This window comes from Cebidichthys violaceus, unplaced genomic scaffold, assembly GCF_023349555.1.
Source record: "Cebidichthys violaceus isolate CVI_PGR_0920_01 unplaced genomic scaffold, fCebVio1.0.p SCAF_9, whole genome shotgun sequence".
Taxonomy (NCBI): Eukaryota; Metazoa; Chordata; class Actinopteri; order Perciformes; family Stichaeidae; genus Cebidichthys; species Cebidichthys violaceus.
In genome coordinates, this window is record NW_027176975.1 from 1,285,872 (window position 1) to 1,303,712 (window position 17,841).

General features: G+C 38.4%; 2 protein-coding genes across 2 annotated transcripts in view; one reads left to right on the forward strand and one right to left on the reverse strand.

The window, feature by feature from the left end:
- LOC137866809 (actin, cytoplasmic) overlaps positions 1 to 3,420 on the forward strand; it is a 4,572-nt gene extending 1,152 nt beyond the window's left edge. The window contains exons 2-9 of the mRNA XM_068702965.1: positions 590 to 714; positions 797 to 925; positions 1,254 to 1,364; positions 1,515 to 1,599; positions 1,769 to 1,930; positions 2,136 to 2,327; positions 2,598 to 2,779; positions 2,867 to 3,420. Coding sequence (XP_068559066.1) covers positions 592 to 714; positions 797 to 925; positions 1,254 to 1,364; positions 1,515 to 1,599; positions 1,769 to 1,930; positions 2,136 to 2,327; positions 2,598 to 2,779; positions 2,867 to 3,010 — 1,128 coding nt within the window. The 5' untranslated portion in view covers positions 590 to 591 and the 3' untranslated portion in view covers positions 3,011 to 3,420. The remainder of the gene's footprint in view (positions 1 to 589; positions 715 to 796; positions 926 to 1,253; positions 1,365 to 1,514; positions 1,600 to 1,768; positions 1,931 to 2,135; positions 2,328 to 2,597; positions 2,780 to 2,866) is intronic.
- A 1,961-nt stretch (positions 3,421 to 5,381) lies between these two features.
- On the reverse strand, positions 5,382 to 17,087 carry LOC137866803 (GTPase IMAP family member 8-like). The gene is made up of 4 exons (XM_068702960.1): positions 16,859 to 17,087; positions 16,340 to 16,401; positions 11,794 to 11,853; positions 5,382 to 9,866 (listed from the first exon to the last, which is right to left on the reverse strand). The coding sequence occupies exons 2-4, from the start codon at positions 16,359 to 16,361 to the stop codon at positions 7,492 to 7,494; spliced, it is 2,457 nt and encodes an 818-aa protein (XP_068559061.1). The 5' UTR covers positions 16,362 to 16,401; positions 16,859 to 17,087; the 3' UTR covers positions 5,382 to 7,491.
- Between the last annotated feature and the right edge of the window lie 754 nt (positions 17,088 to 17,841).

The following is a 17,841-nucleotide window of genomic DNA, read 5'->3' on the forward strand; positions in this document are numbered from 1 at the left end:
ATCTCAAAGCTCCTCGGCTCACGGTCGGCCATGTTTGCTGCAAACGAAGGTGTGGCTCCTCTGTAGACTGGCTTCTACACATCCAGTCATGAGTTTGTGCATCTGGGTGGAGTCAAATGACGGCAGTTGGAGATCTGTAGAGCGTAAACCCATCGGCTGGTCCGGTGTCCTGAACGGGTCACGAGTTGATCAGGTTGGACAACTTGAGGCGCCACGCCCAACAAAACTGTCATTCCAGGGAGGGAAATTAACATCGAGAGTGAAACGGGAACGTTCAAAGTGAATCCTCATATTCTACCAAGTGTTCGTCCTCATTAAGATGTTGCATCACTCGGGTGAACTCCTGATGTTGTAACTGACGATGTGTTTCAAAAAGTCAGTGATGAGCTGGCAGGAAATGATGACGTCACCTCACTTCTGACACGTTTTCTTAAAACAGTCAAACTTCTCATCTTATTTAGTTTATGTAGTATTTTAGTTTACTTGTATTCAGTGTTTAAAATCATTTAGTTGGAAGACAAACGATAATGAACATGATTTTATTCAGTTTACCTGTCTGTCTGTCTTTAATATGAATGTTTCCTTTCAGAAATGGATGAAGATATTGCTGCCCTGGTTGTCGACAATGGCTCCGGCATGTGCAAAGCCGGGTTCGCCGGTGACGACGCCCCCCGCGCCGTCTTCCCCTCCATCGTCGGTCGCCCCAGACATCAGGTACTATTTGATGAAGACTATAAAATGTCCCCAGCAGGTAAATGCAGTGAACGCGTGATGGTGAAGGTGTGTTTGTGTGCAGGGTGTGATGGTGGGAATGGGACAGAAGGACAGCTACGTGGGAGACGAAGCCCAGAGCAAGAGAGGCATCCTGACCCTGAAGTACCCCATCGAGCACGGCATCGTCACCAACTGGGACGACATGGAGAAGGTAAAGACCTCCACCTCGTGTTTCTCACCTGAGTTCACACACCTGGAGCTCAGATCATCTGGTTAAGACGGGTCACAGCTCTCAGGCTGGACACCATCGGTGCTGCTGTTCAAGCCACGAAAAGAAAACGTGTCAACATAGTATAGAGTCATTTCATATTAAATGTCATGTAGTCATATTTTAGTTACAGATTTCAAAACTTAAATTGAGAAATTATTAGCTCCAGCTTGAAAAGGCTGCCACCAGCCACACCTGTCTTGTCCACCTGTCTTTACATTCTTCACCTGAACGTTCAGCTGTCAAACTAACCATCTGTCCCGTCCTGCAGATCTGGCATCACACCTTCTACAACGAGCTCCGTGTTGCACCTGAGGAGCATCCGGTCCTGCTGACCGAAGCTCCACTCAACCCCAAGGCCAACAGGGAGAAGATGACACAGGTGTGTTCACGCTTTGCTCAGCATCAGTGTAAACTCTGATCGTATTCTGAGACCTGTATTGGGAACGAGTTACAGGCAGGTTTTGTTTGGGTCTTCAGTGACACCTTTTTTCTTTTTTTTTTTTTCTTTCTTTCTTCCTCTTTGGTACAGATCATGTTCGAGACCTTCAACTGTCCTGCCATGTATGTGGCCATCCAGGCCGTCCTGTCACTGTACGCCTCCGGTCGTACCACAGGTGAGAACTCATGACTGATATTGTATTATCAGAATTTTGTTTTATGACAAAGACTTCCTGCTCAAGAAATGTACTTGCATCTCCTAAGACATTGAATTTTCTTAACCAATCAGTAGTCTGAACTTCCAGTGTTTCACCTTGTTGTAACCGGGTGTTTTCTCTCTTGCAGGTATTGTGATGGACTCTGGTGATGGCGTCAGCCACACCGTGCCAATCTACGAGGGTTACGCTCTTCCTCACGCCATCCTCCGTCTGGATCTGGCTGGCAGAGATCTGACAGACTATCTGATGAAGATCCTCACAGAGAGAGGCTACAGCTTCACCACCACTGGTACGCGCTTCACCTCCTAAAGCAAGCGGTACAGGCCCAACTTAGAACCTGGAGCTTCTCACCAACTTAAAAACAAAGTGTGACCTCAGAAGAATTGAAGCTCCTGAATGTCTGCTGGTTTTTCTTTCTGATTTTTTTTTTTTTTTTTTTTTTTTTTTTTTTTTTTTTTTTTTGTAACTACAAATATTCCACTCTTAAATTCCAGCTGAGCGTGAGATCGTGCGAGACATCAAGGAGAAGCTGTGCTACGTGGCTCTGGACTTCGAGCAGGAGATGCAGACGGCTTCCTCTTCTTCCTCCCTGGAGAAGAGCTACGAGCTTCCTGACGGACAGGTCATCACCATCGGCAACGAGAGGTTCCGCTGCCCCGAGGCGCTGTTCCAGCCTTCATTCCTCGGTGGGTAACGACTCTTAACACCGACTGGAGACAATAAAAATGTAGTTCTTGGGCAATCCAGGGGGATGGATTTAATTTAATTCTGTAAAGGATCAAGATTTACAAGATCCCATCAAACACGTCAAATCTTTAAATTCTGGCTTGAATCGCGAAACATCGTCTAAGCCTAAAGGTATCATATTTTGACCAATCGCTCTATTAAAGAGTCTCTGGGCACAGGTGTCATAGTGGTGTTTCAAACACTAAAACTCTGGTTGCCTCTGTGTTCAGGAATGGAGTCTGCTGGCATCCACGAAACGACCTACAACAGCATTATGAAGTGCGACGTGGACATCCGTAAGGACCTGTACGCCAACACCGTGCTGTCCGGTGGCACCACCATGTACCCCGGCATCGCCGACCGCATGCAGAAGGAGATCACCGCCCTGGCCCCACCCACCATGAAAATCAAGGTATAGTTTCTTTTTTAAATTTGTTTTTATGCAGACAAATGGATGACTTGATGTCTGATCATACCCATTTTCTCTCCTTGCCTCCAGATCGTCGCTCCACCAGAGAGGAAGTACTCCGTCTGGATCGGCGGCTCCATCCTGGCCTCCCTCTCCACCTTCCAGCAGATGTGGATCAGCAAGCAGGAGTACGACGAGTCCGGCCCCTCCATTGTCCACCGCAAGTGCTTCTAGAAAGCTCCACATGGTCTCCTCTGTCCCGGTGGGGAAGTTGACATGCTTTACAATGGTTTGGTCCAACTAGAACGGTCTCCGGGTTGTCTTGGTGTGAACAGACTAAAAGATACGAGATGCCACACAGAAGATGAATCGAGCGTCTGTTTACATTTTGTCAAGTCGCTGAACCTCAGACGAACCATTTCTGACCGTGTTCCTCTAACTCTGCTCACAGCCTTCACATCTTCTGGTGATACAACAAACAGTATTATCACTTCCCGTCTCTTCCTACCTCCAACAATAGATTGTACATCAATATTCTGCTTTTCTCCTAACCCGTTCTGTCTACTGGTTCCGTCAGAGTTGAGCTGTATGAATATTCCGCAGGAGTGTTCACTGATCAATAAAATGCCAACATTTGATGTTTACAGCTTCTCTAATGTTGTCATTTGCCACTTGAGTTTCAGAAACTTGTAAATGTTGTTGCATTGAGTTCCTGATTCACTATAGATTAACATTAAAGCACATAATCATGGTTTTCACACAAGTGACATGTTTCCCTAATTTTTACACCATCAGGTGATACAAAATAACTGAAGTTTGTGAATAGTGCCTCCTAGTGGCATTTAGAAATTTAACTTCAATTTTATATTTCACTCTTCTGTGTTCCAAATATAGTACAGATGTTTCTTCCATCTTCACTAGATACTCTAATGGACATTAAAATACTTTTAGAAATGGTCCTGACTGGGGTGCCAAGAGGTCTAAGATGTTATCTGCAACATCCCTATTAAACTTAAGGCAAATATTTGATAGAGAAATGCTATTTATGGCGTGTCAATTAACCATAAAATTTGTAAGGACCAAACCAGTTCTTACCTTCAGGAAAACCATTTTGTCATTAGAACTCTAACCTCATCCTTTATTCTTAACCTCAAACAAGACTGAAGATGCAAACACTTCAAACCATCTATAGTGCATGTTCTAAAGTCAAACTACTTCAACGAATTGGTGCATAATCTGGGTCAAAGGGGTTGTCTTAATTAGTCATAGGTTTGTTTTGTGTGTAACTGTCAATTCCCTTATTACTAATTGTCAGATTCTGCAAATTAGAGACGAGTGGTTTTCTGCAGTAAAGTTTAAAAGCTAAATGCCAACAAATATGGATTGAAATTCATTTAGATAAAAATGGGAGAATTTTGTATAAGATTACTCAAATCAAATTGTACTAAGTGTAGCCACCCTAATCTTTACCTGCAACTGTGCAGCAATACGGGGGATTTAAACAATATATAGACGCGCGAAAAAAAAGCTGTGCAGCATTCAAATGTTGACTTAGAATGTGAATGTCAAAGTTATGAATGAAGCTTCCAACTTTTCAGTACAGCCCCAGAATATTTATGAGTTTCATATTCTGTTTACTAATGAGGACCAACGCACTGCTGCTTTATACATTTTCAAGTTGTAATTAACTTTTATGCCACAGCTTAATAAAATACTTCTAACTACTTTAGAAATATGCAGTTCCTTTACTGCCAGTTAGCTTAGCATAAAAGCAGGGGGAAACGGTTAGCCTGGCTCTGTCCAAAGAAAGCTAAATCAACCTATACCAACATCTAAAATCTACCAAAGCATTGACTCTTTAATACTAAGGTTTAACAGCAGAGGACACATTCTATTGTTTCCGACACCTGAAAAAAATATTTAATCTACCACAAAACAGATCCATAGAAAAATAAAGTTGGTCTTTGTTTGGCAAAAAAATACATTTAATGAGCCAAGAAGGTGCCTAAACCTGACAGTTCTAAGTGAATGTCTTCAACTAACTTGTCTGTTCAGGCCTTCATCTTCCTCTTCTTCATCATAATCTGGTTTGCATTTGTCTGAGTGAAACTGCCCTATTCTCATGTAAAGCTGCACAATGTGGGCCCAGTATGCAGAGACATCAGTGATACCTGGCTGCTCTCACAAATGGCAACCACAATCCTGAAGTCACCTAAACACGACTGTCCACATTCTGCAGCTGCTTCAGAGACAATCAGACGGAAGCTGAGTGACAGGTAATAACTAAAATAATGAAAAACAACATTCACTTTTGTTGCATTATATTCATGTGTACCTTATTAGCTTAAACTGTGGATGTGTTGCGCATTCTTTTTCACAATAACCACGACTGATTGAAAATGTGAATAGTTTCAGTCAATATTTATAATGGATTCTACAAAATTGACCAAAGATATGAGACTTTCCTCACAAAACATATGCAACAAACATTTATAGTTATAAATACTTAGTGAATTGAAAGAAAATGAATGTGAAACTATTTTGATGGTTAACAAACCCAAGTGGCAACTTTATACCTTCATTGGAAATTAAACATTTCACAAAGTTCACCAATATTAAACGTTTTATTAACGTAAGGATTTCACAGAACAATACAAATTGGCATTTCTTTGTAGGAAAATACAAATATAATGGTAACTAAGGACATGTTATTTCCAGCTGTGTCTTCAATCATTGTATTTTGATTCTTAATAACTAATGTAAATAATGCTAATGAGTATTTATTTGTAGGAGAATCAGCTGCTTAGATATTTGACTAAATTGTAATGATACATGAAAGGAACAAACTGGGGCTACGATGAAATAAGATGAAGCACATTCTGTACTGTATACAGTACATGTCCACACTATGCAAGTAGAAAATAAACAATAACCTCTATGACAGAAAGATGAATTACATTAAGCTCACCTTAAATGTCACATGTTCACAAGTCACATTCATTTTTGATCCTACATTCTTAAATACAAATATGGTTCTTTTAGTATTACCTATATACATACAGTATCTTTTGTTTGGTATAAACCAGGTGCAGTATGAAGTAAGTCATATTCTGAAGTCAAACAGCAACACAACTTACACTCTTAGGCAGATATACAACTATATAACAGATATGAACAGTTTGTTTTCAGAGAGCCATAATTCAGCTAGTCTGTAAACACCTCTACAGCATTCAACTTATAAGTTATACTCAAAATCTAGTGTAAGTATAAAAATATCAAAAGAAACAAACATCCCAAAACAATCCATGTGTGTGTTCATGCAGCCCAGAGGAACATGCTTCTCCTAACTACTCCTAATTTGTAAATTAATGTATAAACAATCAAAGATTATTTACAGTTCATTACATTCTCTGACATTTACGGTCATTTGCTAATTTTCTCAACAGCCGAGTTCAATTACGTTGTGTTCACTTCAGAGGTATTTCAGTGATTTGTTAGCTATCCTAGCACACGTTCTAAAATGTTAGTCTAGCTCCATCAATGTAGAATCAAACAAGCAAAAAACGGGCATAGTTGTGCTTACGTGGTGTTGCAGAATTACAAAATAAAACAGCACTTAGTTTACACATTTTAACAATTTACTGACCAGCAACAGATGCATATTAAGATACTTGCTCTATAATAATAAATAAAAATGGTGAATTTATTGTCAGTTCCCTTGGTGTGTTTTTGGTTAAATGGTCTGTGGTTAACACCAGCTTCAGAGATTTTAACATTCAGTTCTCGGATATGAAATACACAGATCATGTTCTGCAATAATCCAAAGTCAAATGGAAGAATCCCAGTTGCTTTTTAATCGAGGGAACCATGATGATGCTTCCTCATACAGTACATCATCCCTGCATCACTCAATACACTACAGACCTCTCTGTGTTTTAACATATATGCTAAGGTTCAACATAGATGCAACAGGTTTGATCGATCAACAAGCCTGCAAGGCTCATCTCTGAAGAAATGCTTATTGCTGGCATCTACGGTAGATCTGGTTTACTATCGGGGGTTTTTAGTGCAAGTTTTTTTCTGTGCGAGTTTGATTGGGCATATTAGTCGGGATATGAAAATGCACCTGCTGGTACCCTGCTGATTAATTTTACTGTAAAGAAGCCTCTGTTGTACACATTACATTTGCTCTAGACGTTTGTGAACCCCTAACCTTGAAGTTCAAGCTGCGGGTACTGATTGATGCGTCAGGGTGTGTGCGCTTATATTTGTATTATCTGTATTCCATTTTTCTGTACTCTCTAAGTTCTTTTGTTTAATCATGTTGTATGCCTTTATGTGTTGACACGTTAGCTTGGAAGAGTCCAAGTCAAATTTCCCTGTGGGGACAGTAAAGCCTCCATATATACATTTAGCCAACTAGCTAAAAAGACAGTTTTGTAGGTTGAGGGAGAGTTTTCTGACTTTTTCTGCTTCCAGTCTTTCTACTAAAGCTAGGCTAAACACGCTAAGAGTTAAAATGACATGGATCTTGTCATCTAACTCTCACAGCAGCAAATGCGTTGTATTTTACTAAATGACTTCCAGTCATAAGTGCAAACTGAAGATGACATCCATCTGCAAAGTGCATACATGTAAACCTGCTTCTTCTATCAGCCTAGCAAGTTGTAAAAATGTGTGTTCTTTGGTCTTTGTGCTGTCTGTAGTGTGAATGTCTACCTCAGAAAGATATGACACAACAGAAATAATAGAAACAACAAGAGCACACCAAAAGAATAATACCATTTTCTTCTCTTCTGATAGTACTCTTCTTGGAGCTTCATGAAGCTCTTCTTCTCCTCTTCCAGACTCTGTTTGTCCTCCTGATGTATTCGTTCCCAGGTGTCCTTTCTTTCTTTATCCCAGGCGTCTCGATCTCTCTTCATCTCTTTTCTCAACAGCTCCAGTTTCTTTACAGCATTTTCCTTTTGCTCTTTTTCTGACTGAACTATTTTCTCTGAAGCTTCCAGTTTTCTTCTCCATTCCTGTCGCTGAGTTTCCTCTTGTTTTTTCCGTCTCCTTTCCTCTTCCTCCCGTTCTTTCCTTCTTTCCTCACGCTCCTTGGTGATGTCATCGAGCTGTTTTGCGTTCAGTTTTCTCTCGTCTTCTTTGAATTTCCTTTTCAGTGATTTTAAATCTTCTTCATGTTTTCTCCGGAGTTCCTCGTCCCTTCTTTTCATCTCTACTTCCTTCTCTTTTAAAAGACTTTCCACTTGTATTTGAGTGTATCCCTCTGTGTTGTCAAACATCTCCCTGACGTAGCAGCCGCCATTTTCCTTCACCATGGTCTCGATGTTGTTCAGCAGAGCTCTGACTTGTGTGCGGTTTGTGTAATCTTTGTTATTGAAGACCTGGTATCTCCCTCCACAGTCATTTACGAGTTCTTTGACAAAGTCATCACAATCTTCGATATAACTCTCCAATGGCCGTTCTTCCAGGTCATCTCCTCTGGTGAATATAATGATGATGAAATCTTCAGACTTCTTCCCAAAATATTTCTTGATCAGTTCCACAGAGTCTTTTTCCTCTTGTGTAAACTTCCCGATCTGCAGCACCAGTAAGAACACATGAGGTCCAGGAGACAACATGCTGACACATTTTTTAAACTCTTGTTGAATTTCTTCATCAGACAGAGTCGTATCAAACAAGCCAGGGGTTTTTACCATGACGACGGGCCGTCCATCAATCTCTCCTGTTGCTTTCTGACAAGACTTGGTCGTTGGCTTTGGTGTGATTCTGGGTTGGAAGACCTTTTCGCCCAAAATGGTGTTTGCTGTTGAACTCTTCCCATTGCCAGTCTTCCCGATCAGCACCATCCTGAGATCACCTCCCACCTCTGTCTTCTGTTTCACATCCCTCAGTTCATCTTTAAGTCTTGAAACCTTCTCCATCTGAGCCTTGGTGAACATCTCTATTGTGAAGGATCTGGATTGTTCAGATCTCATCTTTTCCACAGAATCCAACAGCTCTGGGATCTGCTGCTGGTCCTTGATGTTGAGAACAACATATCTTCCTCCACAGCTCTGACAGAGCGCCTGGATGCCGTTATCTTTTTTCAGAAACTTAACCAAAGCTGGAGCTTTAGGATCTAACTCCACAGTGAACAGAATCATGGTGAAGTCATTGACTGGAGAGCTGAATGTGTCCTGGATGGTCTCTAACTCTCCCTTGTCGTCATCAGTGTGGGGACCCACAGGTAGGACCAGGAAGAAGACATGGACGCCCTCAGGACCACAGAGGGAGATACACCTGAGTGATTCCTCTATCACTGCCTCCTGAGGTTTTCCATACAAGGCAGGCAGCTCCACCAGAGAAACCCAACGTCCACACACCTCTCCCTGATGTTTAACACACTCTGATGAGTTGGAGACTGAATGAAGCTCTGTCTGACCTAAAATGGCCTCGGCTGCTGAAGTCTTCCCTGCTCCTGTCCTCCCACACAGAACCAGGTTTAAAGATGGTTTAATGTGGTCAGACTTTGGTGTCATGATCAAACCCTCATCCTCAAATACGTCACATCTCACAAGCTCTCCATTGTTCTCCTTTGCAGTTTGACCCAGACGTGTTAACAGCTCTGGACGTTCAAGGTTCTTCTGGTTCAGGGATCTGTATCTACTCATTCTGATCAGGTCTTTTAAAGGCTGGTCTTTGTCCATGAAAGCTGAACTCTCCTCTCTAGGTGTTGATATCAGTATCAATGAATGATCAAATGATTGATCACTGAAGAGTTGAAGGACTCTGCAGAGCTTCACTTTGAGTTCCTCAGTGAAGTCTTCAGGCTGTAGAACCAGCAGGAACACATGAGGTCCAGGATCAGAGAGTCTCACACAGTGTTCTACATGTTCTCTTAGTTTGTCTTCAGAGATGTTGGGGTGCAGCAGATCTGGAGTGTTGATGACAACTATTTCTTTCTCTTTCATCTGTCCTCTGAATCTCAGACAGTTGTATGGTTCTTCCTTAGTGTTGAATACAGTCTCTCCCAGTATGACGTTCCCCACTGAACTCCTCTCAGACCAGCTGTTCCCCAGCAGAACAACCCTCAGCTCAGACACTGAGAAGAAAACAGTGGATTAGAAAGACAAACCAGCACTGAACTTGATCTGATACAAGACCTATACAACAGGATTATGATGAAACGTAACTCCAACTGGTGGACCCATAGAAAAGCTGTCAGCCATCCAGAACTTGGACTCACCTTTGAGTTGTGTTGTCAAAGAGAAATCTCTAACCTTTAATAACAGGCCTATATCCAAGTTGTGTAGTAAAGCAATCAGTCAACGTTTTAGCAAATAGTTTCTAAGCAGCTTACAACTGTATTAGACGAGCACAGTATCTTTGCCAACAGTCTGGCTTCAGTTAGCACTCAACAGTAGCAGGTCTTTTCAGAGTCTTAAATGATACTTTTATGCATGGTAATCCAGGGGCCGGTTCGGTTTTGGTACTGTTGATACACTCTAGAGCATATCCAAATCCACCACTCCAGATGTTGGTAACTATGCCTCTTCATCTGAAACTCTGTTTTGTGGCGTTCTTAAAGAGGGTTCCCACTCCTTTCTAGAGATAATTTCCCCAGATCTTCCCAGGACATTTTCAGTGACGATCTAGCTGGTATGTCAGACAGTGATCGCCCCATACACTAATATGTTACTCTCTGTAGAAGTCTGACTTAAAAGTAATGCAGTCTTTGGCTTTGACTAACTAAATAGCTATAAAATTATATAACTCATATATTCTTAGAAATTATCCTAAATTGATCATAAAATAATGCAAACACACCTGCAGATGTTGGAAAAATAAGCTAGCAAGCGTGCCAACTTTAGCAACTGAACCAAAAAAGCCAACCAATTTTAACATTCAGCTGTTTAAAACAAGTTGGGAAGAAAGCAACGTTACGTAAAGTCATCCAACCTGCATGTTCCACCGTGTGACGTGATACAGGGTGTGTTCACTGCGTTTCCACAACATAACCGACAGCAGTCTATTAATGTGACCCATACTCTGATCCATAAACTTCTATGTGAATGTTAACAGGATGCTAAACAAAACTTCCTTTCAAATGGCAAAGTTATCCATTGTGGGGAGCTCTGATAGAGAGACTTCATTCTCAGCTAAAGGCAAATTGGAGAATGTTGAAATAGTTTTCCAGGACAGGAGTATAGGAACAGTAGTGTTGGGAAGACCTGAAGATCCTCGGGTCATCTGACAAGTCTTTCTACAACATGGCCCTACAGTCCGAACAGTGTTTGTATCCTTTCTTACGCGATGTGGCGACCAAAAGTAGTAAAATGTTAGCTATGTCTAATGAGTTTGTGCCCTGGTTATTCCGGGGTTAAAATTAGGTTGGTCACCATATAATTGGGCTTTGAAAACAGTTAGATGATGGATTTGAATGAAATCCGAACCACGATTATCAGTGATACAATTCTCAGCGCTAATTATATCTAACTACCAAAAAGGAACCTGCCAAAGTCCTTTAAAAAAAGAGAAATAAAATAATTATTAGTTCAAATAAATTGATTGAATTTCAATTCAAATATTTACACATTTCACTTAGATAAGTATATTTGCTATATTTTGTTGTTTAAAGAACAAATCCCATCAAAGTGCCATTAAATAAACATTATAGTAACTATTTTCTAGTCACATAAGTTCAATCATAATATCTTTATACTATGTAAATAAAACTAAATAAAATGTGGATCGGTTCTTTTTCACCATCACATTTCATTTCATATTCTATTCTATAAGTGGTATTTATGTGGAAAAGATATTTTCTTTGGTGCCCATAACAAAAGGAGTCATATTTAGTTCACTTATGGGCGTCAGCTGATCAGCTAATAAAAGTCTTGATCATTATCCAGCTGCAAATATGCTGCACTTTGGAAGATTCAAACAAATGTGCTGCTCTGACAACAGCTCTGGATAAACTGAAGAATACCTCACAAACACATTAACAGAGTCAGAACAGTTTAACTCACTGGAAGGGGGAAGAATTGGACAGCTGCTGCTGTGGCTCAGAGGTCTTCCCTTGATTTCCTCTGTAAGAAAATAGACAAATAACATTTCAGAAATATGTCAGTCAACTTCACGTTTCAGATTCCTTTATAGTGTCGAGACCAGGAGGAAACCTCCGGTTCTGCTGAGTGAAGCTGATGTGGAAGTGTCTTAAAACCTGCATTCTCTCTAGTGTCCAGCAGGGGGCGGCTCCTCTGGTTGTATAGAAGTCTAGTCTAAAATGACTCTACTTCTCTCTTGATTTATTCCCTCAGTAAACATTGTAAACATGAGTTTATGGTCTCAATCTCTAGTTTACAGTCTTCTTCAATACAGCATGATGTTCATTTAGTACATTATGGAACATTTAGAGTCAAACAGACGGACTCAGATGCTTCTAAGGCGGGTCCATTGACTGAAATCGACCAACCACAGGCTGCATATGATAGATTGAACACTATTAGTCATAAAATAAGTGAAATATATAATTTTATACTATATAAAATTACAGTGGAACAGCTGGAACCAAATGACATTTTGGTTGACCTCGGCTGAAATCACTGCACTCTAACCTCTCTAGCTCTTGAATGCTTCACTTTATCAAAGAAAACATTGTGCAGAGAGACTCTCAACCCATTGGGCTATGATCTGGAGAGGAGAAAAGCTTTCAACTACAACATTAAAAAAAAATGTCTAATCAATATTGATATTCAGAGATAAAGAATTTCAATTTGTGCTGTGTTCCATCTTAATGTACTCTTAACCAGTAACATATATGCTGATATTAACAAATCAGAACAAATCTTACAAGGGTCAGCTTTCTAAAATATAAAAACTATTAAAATACACCTTATATTTAGACAAAATACACTCTCTTTACTATGGGTATGCAATAATCGAGGAGAGGCCTACAAATAGGCTTAGGGCATAAAAGGCAAGCTTGCGCCTGACTAAGATATGTTTGAGCTTGCTAGCTTTAGCTTGTTTAGTTAGCTAACTTAGATTCATGCATCAACATTTTTTAATTCATTACAAATTATGTCTAATGTCCAAACTCTCTGCACTAAAAATGTCTGATGTGTTAAGTTTCAGTATCACTACGAGCAGTAATATTAATATTGTAAACTAACCTAACCCTAACCCTGTTAGCATTCAGTGGAGCTTGTTAGCTCACTGTAAGTTAATCAGATGGTTAATATTGACACCGCAGAGGTTGGGGCATTTTGTAAGGGAAATAACTGAATTCTTGAATGATAGTTTTTCCTTTCATATTTCCACTTTGCTTGACTTTAGGTGGAGGAGAGCAGCCCTGCATGTGTATGAGAAACGGCTGATTGGTGAAGTTTATGAGGAGTTATCTCCTTATTTCAATACAAAAACCTAAAGAAGTTGGCGGCTGGCTGAAGGGAGAGTTTCCTACTTGCTGTTGACGATGCTGTATGTTATTTCCAGTACAAAATAAAACTTAAAAAGTACAAAAGTCAGAAGACAGCAAGTACCACTCACTACTCTTTTTAACTATTGGAATACATTTTTAAATTTAGAATATACGTTGACAGCCCTGGCACATATGCACTATATTATGTGTGTACACTCTCTCTCACTCACACACACACACACACACACACACACACACACACACACACACACACAGTTAAAGTTAAAGTTAAACAGACTTCCAGACTATCTGCTGCTCAGCGCTGAGCTATTAACCAAATAATGATAAAATAATGATGTGGTATTCTTAGCTTGAGGTGTAATTGAAAGATTGCTGTTACACACAACGGCTAAAAGAGTATGTTTAACCCTACAACAGCTAAGTTTAATTTGGTAGCCTGAAAAGATCTCAAATATTTAGAAGCATTTGTTACAGTTTATAAAATCTGCCGTAAGAGTTCAGGAAGTCAGAGAACTTTACCGTCATCTGTTATATGAAACGTTACTGGGAAAGAAGGATCAAGTTGAAATGCATATGGGGAAAAAAACATGGTTCAAGAGGATTAAACTACTGTATGAAAATCATTTTAAGGTAAGTTAAATGCTACATTGTTAATATAGCAAATATATATATATATAAAAAAAACAAAACTTTGAAAAGTTGATTATCAGTCCCAAGTCTGATTAACACAAAGATGATGTCTGTGTGTTACTGTGACAGACTCCTGCATCAGGCCAAAGCTATCTGAAGGAACCCAAATGATACTGCCATATATATATATTTTTTTTTAAACTTTGAAAAGTTGATTATCAGTCCCAAGTCTGATTAACACAAGGATGGATAGATACTGCAGATATTGTAAGATAGGTATTATATATTACATTGTTGACATTGTTAGATAGATATTGTTGATACGGTTAGATATATATATATATATTGAAGCTACTGTAAAATACTGTAGATACAGTTACATATACAGTATATTGTAGATACTTTTAGATAAATATTGTAGATACTTTTAGATAGATATTGTTGATACTGTTAGATAGATATTGTAGATACTGTAAAATACTGTAGATACAGTTACATATACAGTATATTGTAGATACTTTTAGATAGATATTGTGGATATTGTTGTGTGGATATTGCTGATACCATTGCAGATATTGTTAGATAGATAACGTAGATACTGCCATATATATATTGTGGATACTTTTAGATAGATATTACAGATATTATTAGAGAAATGTTGTATAAACTGTTAAATCTGTTATTCCTTACACTGTATTCAGCATATACAAACAGTCTGGTCAGACAGAGGGGAATGATGTTGACGTTCTAAAAGGTTGTCCAGGATCTTCTGGTCTGTGTGTTACTGCGACAGACTCCTGCATAAGGTCAGTTTTATTCTTTGAAGAATGAGAAAGTGGTAGCTTATTGTCATTATATTCATAAGTGGATGCTCACTGAAGCTACAGCACATCTCACTATGTTAAACCTAAAGCTATCTGAAGGGACCCAAATGATCCCACTGACAGTTTGATAGTCTCCATTTGCTTGCTAAGCTAATGTTAGCCAAGGTTACACAGAGTTCCAGACTATCTGCTGCTTAGCACTGAACGCTTTGGAGGTCCAAATTCACAGCTAGTAACTAAATAATTAGAAAATAAAGATGTGGTATTCTTATCTTTCGGTGAAATTGAGAGAATAAAACATCTGCAGCTAGTAGTCCTGTTTGGGATCCCACACTGTGGATGAGTTAGTTCTAATCAATGCTACCAAATGAGCTGCTGACAGATGTACAAAGAGAAGATTGGTGTTTTTAACAATAGAAAACCGCCTTTGATGGATTACTGTTACACATAATGGCTAAAAGAGTATGTTTAACCCTACAACAGGTAAGTTTAATTTGGTAGCCTGAAAAGATCTCAAATATTTAGAAACATTCGTTACAGTTTATGAAATCTGCCGTGAGAGTTCAGGAAGTCAGAGAACTTTACCTTCATCCGTTATATGAAACGTTACTGGGAAACAAGAATCAAGTTGAAATGCATATGGAAAAAAAAACATGGTTCAAGAGGATTAAACTACTGTATGAAATAAATTTTAAGGTAAGTTAAATGCTACATTATTAATATAGGAATTATATTAAAAAAAACTTTGAAAAGTTGATTATCAGTCCCAAGTCTGATTAACACAAAGATGGATAGATACTGCAGCTATTGTAAGATAAGTATTATACATTACATCGTAGATACTGTTAGATATTGTACATATACGGTTAGATAGATATTGCAGATGCTGTCAGAGAAATACTCTTCGATAAATATTGTAAATACTGTTAGATAGATATTGAAGCTACTGTAAGATACTGTAGTTACAGTTACATTTATATTGTAGATAATATTAGATAGATATTGTTGATACAATTGTAGATATTGTTAGATAGATACTGTAGATACTGTTAGATAGATATTTTATATTGATGCCAGATAGATGTTGTATATATTGTTAGATAGATATTTTATATTGATGCCAGATAGATGTTGTATATATTGTTAGATAGATATTTTATATTGATGTCAGATAGATGTTGTATATATTGTTAGATAGATATTTTATATTGATGCCAGATAGATGTTGTATATATTGTTAGATAGTAAAGTAGAGTAGAGCATTGTTTAAGTCCCCATTAAATGGGTTAGGGTTGGATTAGTGATTTCCTAGAAAAGTACTAATTGTCTCCAAGACAATTACTAAAAGTTATCCCAAAAAATAGTGACATTATGAATATTATTCATGGTGATGTTGGATTTCCTGATTTTCACAATTATCTCCACTCTCTATTTTTTGCAGCCTGGAGAAGCAGAACCTGAAAACAGCCAGTTGCACTGAATATTTAAATGCTGGTTCTCCACCTAGTGGTACACATTTGGTATTACAACTGAGATACGATGGGGAACATTTTGCTTGGCCAGAGGGAAAATAATCCACAACATCCAGCCATTTTCAATTTACATATACAGTAGAACCTCTGAACAAATTATAGAGTTAATTTACTGCATTTCTGCTGTAAATGTGATTGTACTCACCAGGTGCTGAGGCAGCTGCCATCCTGTCGCTGAGCTGGAGACCGACAGTCAGTTTCAAACACCTTCAAACACGAAATAACCAAATGGTTAAAAAAAAGACTTTTAACAACCGGTTACGTCTCTTTTCCTGCTTGTCTCAGTTTGCAAAATGTTATGCTATGCTGATGATGACTTTTTCAGTATTTAAACTTTAGGGTCCAATACCAGTTTTTGTTGCGCAATCTTAAACACAGATTTGAATTTGAAGTGTATCAGGCTCCAACAAAAGTCTAGATTTTACATCCTTCATATTCTTACAGGAAGAAAAAATAATACGCATGGACCAGCAGCATTCTTTGCAGACAGTATGGTGGTATATAGTATTTATGAAACTAGAAACCAAACATCTTCAATAGGACCACTAAACACACAGAGATATTTACTTGATATAGATCTCAAAAAGCATACTTAATCTTCAGATCACATTTATAATAAGCAAAAACAAGTCTGTTTGATTTAACTTCGACAGATTTTACTCACCAGTTAATTCTTGCTGCGCCACCACAATGGTGATGAAAGTGAAAGTAACAGAAGTTCACAACTTTATCGACTGTCTCCACACTTTCAGACTTATTTAAATAAAAAGTAACCCAAAATATAAATAAATAGCTCAATGACGGAAGACATGCCCCTCTCAAAACGAAATCGCACCCTGTTCGATTAATCTCGAACTCCAGTTTTATTAATCTCTTTTTTTTTTCTTCTTCTTTTTTTCTAAACCTTTATTAAGCCTTCACAGAGTGGACACACACGTCACCAGTTGAGGTTCGAGCACCACCTGCTGGAAAATAACAGTAAAACATGCAACTTCTTTCTAAATATCATTAACTATTTAATATACTGTAGCTATTAAGCTTTTGCATTCCACCTATGCATTGAGCCCTTCACAAGATTATATGAATGTTAATCTGAAGCAATTTATCATATTTTATATAACCTACTCATTTATTTTGATTTTTAAACTTACAATCTGTAAACTCTAGTAACTCTAGCTGTCCAATAAATGTAATGAAGGAAAAACTACTTCTACTCCTACTACTAATACTAACACTAATAACAATGCATTGTATTTATAAAGCACCTTTCATATATAAAATGCAGCTCAAAGTGCTTCACAGAGCAAATAACAAAAAATGCATTAAATAGATAAAAGCATACACAACAGGGACACAAAGCAAGAAACATGCAAAGTCATTATAAAAGTTAAAAAAATTAAGATTAAAGATATATACAAAAAAAACATATCAAAGAACCAAAAATGATGGCAAAATATAAAATATAAGGATACAACCAATGAATCCACACCAAGTCAGAATCACGTTGAACAATAACTAAGATTGGGAAAGCAGTCAAATGAAGTTACACTTTAGTTAAGGAACTATTCAAAATAACAAAGGAGTAGATGCAAAGCCAGTTCAACAGGCTTCATCAGGTGTAGATAAAACATTTCAACACTTCCGCCT

What these genes read in the sequence shown, in the direction of transcription:
- LOC137866803 (XM_068702960.1), bottom strand. Translation starts at nt 16,361, where the DNA reads ATGGCAGCTGCCTCAGCACCTG. An exon ending in GGCAGCTGCCTCAGCACCTG is followed by an intron (nt 11,854 to 16,339) that starts GTGAGTACAATC and finishes ATTTTCTTACAG; the next exon opens with AGGAAATCAAGGGAAGACCT. An exon ending in TCCAATTCTTCCCCCTTCCA is followed by an intron (nt 9,867 to 11,793) that starts GTGAGTTAAACT and finishes TTTTCTTCTCAG; the next exon opens with TGTCTGAGCTGAGGGTTGTT.